The 13,361-nt window shown below is 45.1% G+C and overlaps 1 protein-coding gene across 1 annotated transcript in view; it reads right to left on the reverse strand.

Annotated features, from left to right (window-relative positions):
- Window positions 1–13,361, reverse strand: part of HCN4 (hyperpolarization activated cyclic nucleotide gated potassium channel 4) — a 220,469-nt gene that overhangs the window by 26,800 nt on the left and 180,308 nt on the right. Inside the window, exon 6 of the mRNA XM_040413696.1 lies at window positions 1,722–1,962. Within this exon, the coding sequence (XP_040269630.1) occupies window positions 1,722–1,962 (241 nt within the window). The remainder of the gene's footprint in view (window positions 1–1,721; window positions 1,963–13,361) is intronic.

Here is a 13,361-nt window from a genome sequence, read left to right on the forward strand (position 1 = left end):
GTAGCTCTTTTATAAGGTCTGTGAGAATCAAAAGAAGATGGTCAGCGAAGGCTGCCGCTTTATGCTCTACTGCATTGACCTTATATCCTGCTATAGCTGTCTGACGCTTTGAATCAGAGTCTCCATCACTAGGATGAATAGCGAGGAGGACAGAGGGCAGCCTTGCCGAGTACCGTTTAGGATATCAAACAGGTCTGACAGTAGACCATTAACCAGAATTCGTGCATATGGGCGAGAGTATAGCTGGGAGATGGCTTTAATAAAGGGGTCGGGAAAGTGGAAATGTCTTAGGGTTTCAGTCATGAAGGTCCAGTCCACCCTGTCGAACGCTTTCTCTGCATCCATACCTAGGAGGACCAACGGAGAGCGGGATATATTAGCGTGTTGCATGAGATGCAGTAGCCTGATGGAATTGTCCCTGCCTTCTCTACCTTTTACAAAGCCGACTTGTTTAGGGGAGACTAGACTCGGTAACAAGGGGCTTAAACGTTGCTCTACAAGGCCAGCATATATTTTTAGGTCGTTATTAAGAAGGGATATTGGTCTGTAATTACTGCATAGTTCTGGATCTTTCCCTTCTTTGTGTATGAGGGAGATGTGTGCTTCAAGTGCTTGTCTCGGTAGTGCAGAGCCCTGTAGTATAGCGTTACAAAAGCGCAGGAAGAGTGGTTGTAGAGTTTCTCGTAGGGATTTGTAATATGAGACAGGTAGACCTTCAGGGTCAGGGCTCTTTGACAGGATGGACTGGGCCGCCTCCAGTAGAGTAAACGGTTTGTTGATCTCTTTTTGCTGATCCACCGACAATGTTGGGAGACGAAGAGAAGAGAGAAAGTCTTTGATATCTTCCGGTCTCTTTGTTGTTTGAACGTTAGTGTCTTGTGCTCTTAGTTGATATAGGTATTTATAATAATGGCAAAATGCATCGGATATACCTTTGGCATCCATGACACGTGGGCCTAAATGGTGCTTTGTTGAGAGTATGTAGATTCGTGCTTTGCATTTCTTAATGAAGGACATCATTAATTTGGATATTTTGTCTCCATGTATGAAAAGTCTGTTTTTCCATGACATGTAAAATTTAGCTGATTGTACGTTTAGTATGTCTCTCAGTTGTTGTCTTTTGGACACTAGTGTTCGGAGGGTATCCCTAGAGTTAGTCGATTTATGTGTGAGTTCTAGTTGTTGTATCTCACTATATAGTTTCTTTACCGTTTCTTGTCTAGATTTATTGAGGTGTGAAGCTATTGAGATAAATTCACCTCGAATGACTGCTCTATGGGCTTCCCAAATTGTAGTAAAGGGTAGTGTGTCATCTATGTTCCACTGAAAATAGTCTGTTAGGGCGTTTTCTATGCGGCTTTGATATTGTTGGTTGGAGAGGATGGATTCATTCAATCTCCAAGTCATCGAGGATTTTGCAATGTTGCCAAGTGAAGTGCGTAACAGAATGGAGTGGTCTGAATGCATACTGGGTTTCATAGGGCAGTATTTTATGCTGCACTATGGTATTTGGTTTTGATAGGGCAGTATTTTGTGCTGCATTACAGCACTGCTGGACCCACCTACTACTGTTGTCCCTGACTACATTTGGCTTGTTTTGCTTCGCCTTCTGTCAATTTGGACTTGCCTACAACATGGGGCCACTTTTATTATTTTTTTCCAGGGCCACTTTAAGTTCCCAATCCGCCCCTGCTATACATACAGCATCTAAATGTACTTACCACCAAAATAGGATCCATCGGCGAGTTTGGTCTCTTTACTGCCTTTGCTCAAGATACTGACAACACCATGCTGTATAAAGAACATCTTCTTGCCCACAGTTCCCTCTCGAATAAGATAGTCTCCTGGTTGAAATACTTCAAACCGTAGCTTTGTAAGCATTGAAGTTACAAAATTTGGGTCTGCATTGGCAAAAAGTGGCATAGAGGCTACGAGCTTGCGGCAGTTAAAATTAATGATCTCCTATTGAAATAAAAAAAGGTAAAACAGGTAAGGTAAAGTACAATTCATGATAAGCTTTGAAACAGAAATTAAGGCATATTGTTGCTGGTACTGAAAATGTAGCTCAATTATGTTATAATATCAGTAACTGTTATGAGGCGCCTATTTGCTTATGAAAAAGAGGTTCAGCAGCAGCTGTGTATATTATCAGAAATAATTTAGCCCCACTTTACACAATAAAATAACTGGTGATTTGTAATATTCTTATAATTTACAAAAGGAGGTACATTAACCCAGGTATAATTTACTTTATAAATTCTGCAACATATCTTTCAATAGCTTTATTGAAAAGACACAAAACATCATTATTTATGCAGCAGATTATTATTCTGCAGCAGAACACTGGGCAGGGATTGATACTTTTCCACCCCATAGGATTAGATTGGGGAAGACTTTATACAGCGTATTTCTAGCAGATTTTTATGCCATGAGTCCACTTTCCGATCTCCCATCCTGTCCACTTTACAATGTTGAGTGTCATACTGAAATTTCAAACTACAGAGATCCACGGCACAGAGGTCCTCCACACATAATCGAGTGGTGCATGCATGAACAGACTCCAACCTTCAGAGCCTCAAAGGAGCAAGGAACGGTAAAATACAGCGCTCACATGCAATGTGGAAAATAAGTAGAAAACTATATTCTACTAAAACATGTCACATTTCAATCCATAGACAGATCTTTATTCTGTCAACCACCTATAGTTTGCATTGTTGAACACTTCTGTGAATACAGTCTTCCACTTTAATCAAAATTGAAATTCTTGTAGTAAGAGTTTTTTTTTTTTTACAAATTATTTAGTTGAAGATAGTTAATAAAGGAAATTCAATAAACCACAGCATGCATCTTCCACAAGATTCCACTTCAGCAGCACAAAGCACCCACTCTATAAAAGAGCTAACATTTACAAATCCAAGCAAAATCTAGTTTACTGAAATCACCAGTTTACCCTCAGATACAATTGTTCTGCGTCATCTATTTTCCTATTTTTTTTTTATGATGACCTATGAATTTAATGCATTGGGAGTATATAGGAGGATAAATGTCCTCCACAAGTGTGAGTGGCAATCTCTTGTAAAAGCAATGGAACATAGCGAACTTGCTTTCTCATTCCCCTAATGACACAAATTCCATGTACAATTCCATTGAGGGAGGTGAAATAGATATGCGTTTAGGTAATTTATGTACCTTGAGAAATGATGATAGAAGTCAAAGAAAAATCCTCTTTCCAGCTATGTGATGCATGTATGACAAACAGGAGAAGATGGTAGGACACAGGATATGGGCTCACAGAAATGTGTAAAAGGATGAGTGACATAATTAAATATAAAATAAATATGGAAAATGTCGCACTAGAATGAGATGGGGATCCAGCAGAGGTGCACCCACTAACAGACACCACCCGGTCTGATAGTGATAAAGTATATAAACAAATAGAAGTGGGGCACACTCTTAAGTATAGGGATCTTTATTGACACAATAATAATATCACAGTAAATAACAATATATAAAACCGACACAATGTAAGTAAGAAATCAATATATATCAATATATAAACTGACACAATATAATAGCAGTAAAAGAGCAGAATAATGGATAAGATCAGTGGATATTTTGAAAAAACAAGCAATAAATAAGCGAACAATAAAAATAGAATTAAATACACAGTAATGATAGAATGGCAATATAAATAAGATCCCAATAGGTGTATGGGTTTTCGTGGAGAATAATTCAATACTGCTCCTCCATACACTGAAGTCCACTCCGGTACCAGTCCTAATAGCAAATATTTGAAAGAAATTGTAGTTCCAAGTGCATGCCGCAATACAGATTGAGTTGTATAATAGATCGGCAAGTAATGCGAACAGCGGCGTCCCGCTGTATTGGTAAAAAGTGATCACTTTGGATGAATATATGCAGGTCTTACCCGAGGATGCTTGATACTGGACGCTGGCCCCTCGACTCGGCTTGTAGATAATGTCTCCGGTTTCAAGGGGTAATAGCCAGATTTAAATTTCGCGCCTATAGGATTGTTTGGTACACGTGGTAATGTCCGTCTCACGTGGAGTAGCGTCCTAATATAGCGGCGGTTCTCTGGCGGTAAAAAAGTCTTCCAGGCTTCCTCGGAGTTGCAGACCCTCTTCTGTGGATGGGTATCTCCCCATCCACAGAAGAGGGTCTGCAACTCCGAGGAAGCCTGGAAGACTTTTTTACCGCCAGAGAACCGCCGCTATATTAGGACGCTACTCCACGTGAGACGGACATTACCACGTGTACCAAACAATCCTATAGGCGCGAAATTTAAATCTGGCTATTACCCCTTGAGACCGGAGACATTATCTACAAGCCGAGTCGAGGGGCCACCGTCCAGTATCAAGCATCCTCGGGTAAGACCTGCATATATTCATCCAAAGTGATCACTTTTTACCAATACAGCGGGACGCCGCTGTTTGCATTACTTGCCGATCTATTATACAACTCAATCTGTATTGCGGCATGCACTTGGAACTACAATTTCTTTCAAATATTTGCTATTAGGACTGGTACCGGAGTGGACTTCAGTGTATGGAGGAGCAGTATTGAATTATTCTCCACGAAAACCCATACACCTATTGGGATCTTATTTATATTGCCATTCTATCATTACTGTGTATTTAATTCTATTTTTATTGTTCGCTTATTTATTGCTTGTTTTTTCAAAATATCCACTGATCTTATCCATTATTCTGCTCTTTTACTGCTATTATATTGTGTCAGTTTATATATTGATATATATTGATTTCTTACTTACATTGTGTCGGTTTTATATATTGTTATTTACTGTGATATTATTATTGTGTCAATAAAGATCCCTATACTTAAGAGTGTGCCCCACTTCTATTTGTTTATATAATTAAATATAAGCATAGATAACTTCACAAAGCCTAATATAACAATTTGAACTAGATGGCTGCAAAGTATAGTGGTTAAAGGGCCTCTGTCAGCATTATCAACCCTATTAAACCAGGAATATTGCCTGGTAGAATTGATCATGCTGATCAAAACTATTTATGTCTTCTGACGCCTGCATTGTTGAGCATAAATTGAGGAGGTTAGAGAGCCTTTCTTTTGCTTCATAATGTTGAGATTATAGGTTAAAGTGGGTCGTGCAACCAATTTTGAGCAAGTTTTAAAGAAGTTAACTTCAGATGGTTTGTGGCTTTTATATAGGCATACATTGCCCACAATTATCCAGCCTAAATAAAGTCTCTGTGTGTATGAGGCATCGTCTGAACCACTAGGTGCCTTAAGTGGGGATGATGATGTGCAGCTTCTTGAGTAGGCTTTTTTTTAATCTTTCATGCAGTATCTAGTTACATTCAATTAACATTGGTAAGAGTATATGACTATTTCCCTTGATTGAAGAAACAACGTACGCAGTGGGCCTTTTGCCGAAAGTCTCTACAAGACCAGAGCAAGTGTTGAGGGTATATGGTATTGTTTGCCCATTTATATCAAAGATTTTAAAGAATTTAGGTTTTGATAAAGAACTGTTGCTTTGTTCAACTATAATGGCATACATTTTGGTGGCTTTCTCAGGTTGCTCTTCTGGGTAGACTTTGACCTGACACACCTTAGCGCAGCATTTTGGACAAGTCTTTTTCCCACATACTTCCATGCATTAAGAGGAGAAAGTAATTGTAGTTGAATCTTGAACTTGTGGTTTAGTCTCTGGAGGATCTGCTTGCTTGATGCTGGAAGTAACCACTGATAGATCATAATATCTGTTGCTGTGTGGGTAGATCAATGTGGTAGTTCAGAAGTGGCGCTAGCATGTGCAACTTGGAAGTTTTTGTTTTTAACGTAACATCAATGTAGCTAGTAGGTGGCATAGGTAATGATTGCTTTGGGCAGTAATCAGTATAATTAGCTGGATCTTTCAGTTATCCTGGGATGAAGCAGTCCAGATCAGTATCTTGGTGTAATGCTTCTTTGAGAACTTTAAGTGTAGCTAAGGCAGCTGTTTCTTCTTTTTCCATTTGGAGAAATTCTAATTCCCTTACGTCCTACCAGCAGCACAGATGGGGGGGGTTAACTGCCCCTGTGGACTGGTAGGACCGGCGGAATTTTAATGAGCCCAAGAACCAATAAACGATCTTCAGCTCCCTGAAAGGGAGGAGATCACCCCCCAGCCCACCGTGTTTTTTTCTGTCCTCTGGACAGGTGGACTGGCGTGTCGCTCCCTCTCAGGGAGCTGAAGAGTGCTTAGGGGCTCTTTTCCTCCTTAAGCTTAGCTCGCCTTTTCTATGGATCTCAGTGCCTTTATTTTAGGCCTGATCACGGCGATTTCTGTCTGGGGTACCGTCGGGGAGGGGGGTGTCCCCTCCCCTCTTCTTTCATCTCTGTATACGGTGCTTTGTCCCTCCGTTACCGCATGTGTGCGGCGCTATGGGCGCCGCCATTTTCCGGAAGTGACGCGCTCTAGGTGCGCTACGTCACTTACGGTTTTCCGGAGCGATGCGGTGAGGTATAAAAACTCACCATTTCTTTTAAGCTAGCTCCCTATAAAGACATCCTGGACTCAGGATTAATCTGGGGAGACATTTTAGAATAAGTAGAGCCAGTATAGGCTCTGGTTTTTCTTTGGGCTAATTACGTTTCAGGACCCGCCCAGTGGGTGGGGCTTCCTCCTTTTAAGCGCCCAGAGCCCATCAGTCTGTGCTCTGGTTGCGTTGCTTTCACAAGTTAGCTCCAGAGCTCCCTGTATTTTGTGATATTCTTGCAGTATTGCTTTGCTTGGGTTTTGTTGTTCCTCTTCTTTCAGCTCTATTTCTTCTAGTGCTGGTGGGCCCCCTTAAGGTCTGTTTTTCTCCACCTCCTGATATTGTAGGTGTTATGACCTGTTTTGTTTCTTTTCATTACAGACTATGGCTTCCCCTAAGGAACTGGATCAGCGGAAGGCTGGGGCCAAGAGGAAGCATTTGGCATGTTACGAATGTAACACACCCTTAGATGACAGCTGTCCTTACTCCAGATGTGAGAGTTGTCGCACGGCATCCACGGAACCCACGATGCAGGAAATGTTCCAGTGGACAAAGACATACGTGGATGATTCCATTAAGGGAGTAGTTCGGCTGCTTAATGAGAGGTTACCAGGTCCCTCTCAGACTCCCATGGAGGTGGTTGCACCGGTCGAAAGACCTACCCCCTGTTCTGTGGGGTCTTCTTCTGAGGAAGAAGAATCTACTTCTTGCTTTTTCCCTCCAGAAAAGACGCAGAAGTTACTCAAGTCCATCAGGTCGGGGGACCAGGATGTTGACATGGGGGAGTCCTCTGATCCCGCCGGTCGGACACAGCGTGTCTTTAGAGCGGATGAGACCCTCCTCTCTGTGATGCGCACAGAGTGGAAAAAGCCTGAGAAGGGTCCAGTGCTCACCAGAAAATTCAGACTCATGTACCCGATGGCTAAACCCTTGGTGGAATCGTGGGGTTCCGTTCCCAAGGTGGACATGGCTATAGCCAAGTTGTTCCGGCGCACTCTAGTCCCTGCAGACGATGGGTCTAGTCTGCAGGACCCTCTAGACCGGAGGGCAGAGTGCACCCTTAGGAGGAGTTATGCGGCGGCCGCTGCCTCCGCATCAACTTCAATTGCGGCCACAGAGGTAGCCGCCTATCTACGCTCCAAGCTCAATCAAATCCAGACGGACGTGGATCAGAGCGTATCAAGAGACGACATCCTGGCAGCCTTCAAGTCAGCCAATCTGGCTATGGACTTTCTAGTCGATTCCTCCCAGATGCAGCTGAAGCTGGCCGCCAAGACTATGGCCCTAGTTTCAGCTGCCCGCAGACCACTTTGGCTGAAACCGTGGATCGCGGATAACGCATCCAAGTTTAACCTTTGTGGGCTCCCCTTCGAACCGGATAGGCTATTCGGGTCCGAATTGGACAAGATAATGGAGGGGCTCTCCGATAAAAAGGGGAAGAGCCTCCCCCAGCAGCCCTTTCGGGGACGCCCCAGGCAGGAGAAGAAGGGCGGAGGTCGTCCAGGGCAGCAGTCTAGGCGCAGAGATTGGGGGGGACCGTCTCGTAAATATTCGAGACGCTCCCGCAAACCCACCAGGGAGGCAAAACCCTCCTGACTATGGGCCTCTTCGAGGCTCTTGGATAAGCCCTGCTGCCCCTGCAGTATCCTCCCTAGTTTTTCCCGTACCCCTCCCCCAGATTCCCGTGGGGGGTCGTCTTACCCATTTCAAAGACTCTTGGAGCCGGTTGATTGCAGACCCCTGGGTCCAGGACATAGTTTCCGTCGGGTACCGGGTAGATCTTATCTCTCTCCCCCCAGAGAGATTCATCGCCACACGAAACTTCGGGTCTGCCAAACAAATGGTCCTAGAATCTTACATTCAGGACTATATTTCCAAGGGAGCCCTAGAGGAGGTGCCGGCAGGGGAGAGGGGCCTAGGGATTTATTCACCAGTGTTCCTGGTTCCCAAAAAGACGGGAGATCTCCGGATGATCATCGACTTGAGATTTCTCAATCGATTTATAAGGAAAACAAGGTTTCGCATGGAAACCATAAGGTCAGTCAGCCATATCCTCAACCCTGGGGACGTCATGGCTACCCTGGACCTCAAGGATGCGTATTTTCACATTCCGATCCATTCCACGTCCCGGAAACTCCTCAGGATCGAGGTCCAGATTTCAGGGGTTTGCAGGCACTTTCAGTTCGCCGCGCTTCCCTTCGGAATCTCTTCTGCCCCCCTTATCTTCACCAAGGTGGTGGTGTCGGTGGTGGCAGCTTTGAGACTTCAAGGACTGACTATTATTCCTTATCTGGACGATTGGCTTTTCATAGCCTCTTCAGTTCCGATCCTTACCCACCATCTCCAGGTCGCAATCTCTTTTCTCTTCCGCCTAGGCTGGATTATCAACTGGCAGAAGTCAAATGTGAGCCCATCGACTTCAATCCATTACTTAGGATTCGTGGTCGACTCTGTGGAGATGTCCCTCCGGTTGACTCCAGAAAGGAGAGCGCGGATTCAGGACCTGGCAAAGGTCCTTTATGTCCCTCGTCGAGTCTCTATCCGGACTCTCATGAAGATGCTGGGGCTCATGTCAGCGGCTGCGGATGCAGTCCCTTGGGCGCTATGGCACCTCCGTCCTCTTCAGTCGGAGGTCTTACACCTATGGAACGGCAGCCCTGCGGGGCTAGATTCCCTGTGCTCCCTGTCCGGTCAAACCCGGAATTCCCTCAGATGGTGGTTTCAGCTACCACCAGGGAAGTCTATGACCCAACCAGCTTGGGTCATATTGACTACAGAAGCGTCCCTTGTAGGCTGGGGCGCTCACCTGGACGGATCCCCAATTCAGGGATCTTGGTCTCCTCTGGAGCGGCGTCTTTCCTCCAATCTTCGCGAGATGCGAGCTATCCGGCTAGCCCTCCTTCACTTTGCCCCTCAGATCCGGGGCAAAGCAGTGAAAGTCCAGTCAGACAATATGACTGCAGTTCTCTATATAAACAAACAGGGAGGCACAAGATCACTGCCCCTTCTGTCAGAGATCGGGGTAATTCTTCGGTGGGCAGAGACGAACCTTTCCCATCTATCTGCCGTTCATATTCGAGGCTCCCTCAATATGATAGCGGACCGCTTAAGTCGAGGATTACCGACGATGGAGTGGTCTCTGCATCCGGAGATCTTCAGGCAGCTAGCTCACAGATGGGGTATGCCAGAAGTGGATCTCATGGCAACCAGGTTCAACGCCAAGGTGCTGAGGTTCTGTTCCCTCTACAGGGAAGACAACCCCCTGGCGATAGATGCTCTGTCAATACCGTGGAGGTTCAGGCTGGCTTACATCTTTCCTCCGTTTTCCATGATACCGAGGGTATTGATGAAAATCCGTCAGGATCAGGCCTCGGTAATAGCCATCATACCGTTTTGGCCCAGAAGATCCTGGTTTACCCAGCTCATTCAGATGAGTCAGGACCAATACTGGAGACTCCCCCCGGAGCAGACCCTGGTGTCGTGGGACACTCACCTCTGCCCAGATCTGCACAGGTTCAACCTGACAGCCTGGAGGTTGATCAGTCCCTTCCCAACATAGAAGGGCTTTCCGAGTCGGTCCTGAGAACTTTGTCGCATTCCTGAGCAGAGTCTACAAAGAAGGCCTACTCCAGGATCATGAGAATCTTCGTGGCATGGTGTGATTCCAGACAGGTGGCGTCCGCAGATCCGCCCCTTCCTGCGATACTTCAATTTCTTCAAGATGGATTAGATAGAGGCCTATCTCCAGCTTCCTTGAAGGTACAGGTTTATGCCATCTCGGCCTGTCTCAACAGGCCACATTCTCGGGACCCACTCATTAAACGCTTCCTGAAGGGAGCTGAAAGACTAAAGCCTACTATACTGAAACCTATCCCCAGTGGGATCTTTCAGTAGTGCTCAGGGGGCTAGCATCTCCCCCCTTCGAGCCCTTGGAGGAGGTAAATTTCAAATTTTTGACTCTAAAGATGGTCTTTCTTCTGGCTATAGCTTCAGCCAAAAGAATTTCTGAATTGCAGGCTTTCTCTGCAATTCACCCGTACATTATTTTCCTACAGGATAGAGTACTCCTGAAGTTTTTACCCTACTTCAGGCCTAAGGTGCCTACTTTCCAGAATATCAATCAGGTAATCTCTTTACCAGTTTTGTTTACAGCCTCCTCCTCTGATACTCCAGCTAGAGACCCGCTGGATATTTCAAGATGCCTCCAGATCTATGTGGATAGATCTAGAGAGTTCAGGATAGATGAGAATCTTCTTATCCTGTTTGCCGGTAAGTCTAAAGGCCGTAAAGCGTCTAAAGCCACCATTAGTCGCTGGATCAAGGAGGCCATTATGGAAGCTTTCGTCTCCCAATCCTTAGATCCTCCTGAGTTTGTGAGAGCCCATTCTACTAGGGCGGTCTCCACCTCGGTTGCGGAGAGAAGACTCCTCCCCTTAGAGTTGATCTGTAAGGCGGCCTCCTGGAGCTCTGAGTCAACCTTCATCTCCCATTATAGGATAGATGCTAGGATGGCAGAGTTTTCGGCTTTTGGGCAGACTGTTCTGCCAGGCATGAGGACCCTCCCTAGGGGATTCTTCTTGCTATCTCCCCATCTGTGCTGCTGGTAGGACGTAAGGGAATCGTTAATTTCTAACGATAATTTGTTTTCCCTTAGTCCTAACAGCAGCACACAAATATCCCACCCTAGATACATTATGCTTGTTAAAAACACGGTGGGCTGGGGGGTGATCTCCTCCCTTTCAGGGAGCTGAAGATCGTTTATTGGTTCTTGGGCTCATTAAAATTCCGCCGGTCCTACCAGTCCACAGGGGAAGTTAACCCCCCCATCTGTGCTGCTGTTAGGACTAAGGGAAAACAAATTATCGTTAGAAATTAACGATTAGACTTTCCTTTTGTCTTCTTTCTGTGCCATATTTGCTCTCTATGCTTCTTCCTGTGCCATTTTTCCCCTAATCTCTGCTTTCTTCCTAGCTAAGGAGCTTCTAACATTAGTTTCTTCTGCATTTTCACAGAATTCTATTAGTTTGTCACAATGCTGACCATCTGGAAGATGGAGATGTAAATTTGGCTGCAAATGTGCGATGTGGAGTTCTGACTTATCCTTGCCATCTTGTGTTAAAGCATCCTTTCTTTCGAGTTTTTATTTTAGCTACCTCTGCTGAGGCATCATCAATATCAGAATTACTCAGGAATGTGATGTACTTTGCAGACAGTCGCTGATAGTGATCATAGGCAGCAGATCGACAATTCAAGAAAGATACTGTCTCTTTAACCTAGAACTGCAGCTTGCTCACAGGTATAGAACTATGGTTAGTATATGTCCGTGATCTTTCACAAAGATTATGGACAGCTCTAAGCTTATTGCAGACTATGCGTATGCATGCAGACGGTGTAAACTTAGGCTTCCTGACTATGACAATACTTCCTTGACTATACTGTCACCAACGAATGTGAAACAAGTCTCTGTTGAGTGGCCATCTTTGGTAGAAGCAATGGAAGATAGTGAACTTGTTATTACGCCTAGTGACACCAGTTCCATGTAGAACTCCAGTAAATGCAATAGATATGCCTTTAGGTAGTTTATTGACTGTACCTTGAGAAATGATGATACAGGTAAAAAGAAAATCCTCTCTCCTGCTCTATAATGTATGTCTGACAAACAGGAAAAGACTGAAGGGAAATAGGATGTGGGCTCATAAAAGAGGAGAAGTAACAGAATGAATCACATAATGAAATACAATACAACCAAAGATGACTTTGCAAAACTAAATATAAAAATGGGCACTAGATAGCAGTAAAGTAAAAAAGTTAAAGGGTTACTGTCACCTGAAAAATGGGTATCAAGCTGGATGACATTAGCGATGTGCTAATGTCAGCTGAACATAACTATATTAGTGCCATCTCACTGCCTAAAGCCTTTATTGAGAAAAACAATATGCTAATTAGCCTCTAAGAGCAGAGGGGGGCGTTGAACCTGCTCCTAGAGACTCAGTTTGCCCACCTCTTTTTACGCCCTTCTTGACAGGGCCAGGGAAGCACTGCTCTCCTCCCGCCGGCCGTGTCTGCAGTGTAAATCTCGTGCCGTTCAGTATTCGGCGCAGGCGCAGTGAGGGAAGGATGCTCGGCGGCTGCTGGCTTCCTCACTGCACCTGTGCCAAATACTGAACGGTGCGAGATTTACACTGCAGACACGGCCGGCGGGAGGAGAGCAGTGCTGCCCTGGCCCTGTCAATCAAAAGAAGGGAGTGAAAAGAGGTGGGCAAACGGAGCCTCTACGAGCAGGTTCAACGCCCCCCCCCCCCCCCCCCCCCTGCTCCTAGAGTCCTAGGGACAGTGTGAGATTGAGAAACAGCTCTCATTGTTTGAACACTGTTTCTTAAGCATGGATAATAGACTGCAGCTATTTTAATATTCAAAGGAGGTGGGGTTTGAGTACTTGCTAGAAGAAGCAGCAGCCATCTTAGAAGCTAGATGAGACTGACGAACTGTGTGTGAGCAAAGCATCTAATAGATCCAGGTGTGACAGGACCCCTCAGTGACCACAGCTGCAGCTGAGTGAAGCTGATCGTTGTCCAAGACCCAGATCCTGTCCAGGGGAAGGAGGATTGTTTCTAGGAAGGCTGATAAGAGCTGAGGAACAAATCTGCATACCCTGCGGGACCTCATGTTTGCTGGAGAGACTGTTTGTTCGGTTCAGAGTCATTAGGGGATAAAGAGCAGACCCGGGTTGGTAAGATCGTGCACGCACCTCACTGCAGTGTTGGCGCCTAGAGACTGAGACCAGGCCTGTAGTTAGCTAGTTAGGGTCTCTGCTTTGTGTCAGGCCTAAAGTGTTGC

The sequence above is a fragment of the Bufo bufo genome, chromosome 1 (genome assembly GCF_905171765.1).
Source record: "Bufo bufo chromosome 1, aBufBuf1.1, whole genome shotgun sequence".
NCBI lineage: Eukaryota > Metazoa > Chordata > Amphibia > Anura > Bufonidae > Bufo > Bufo bufo.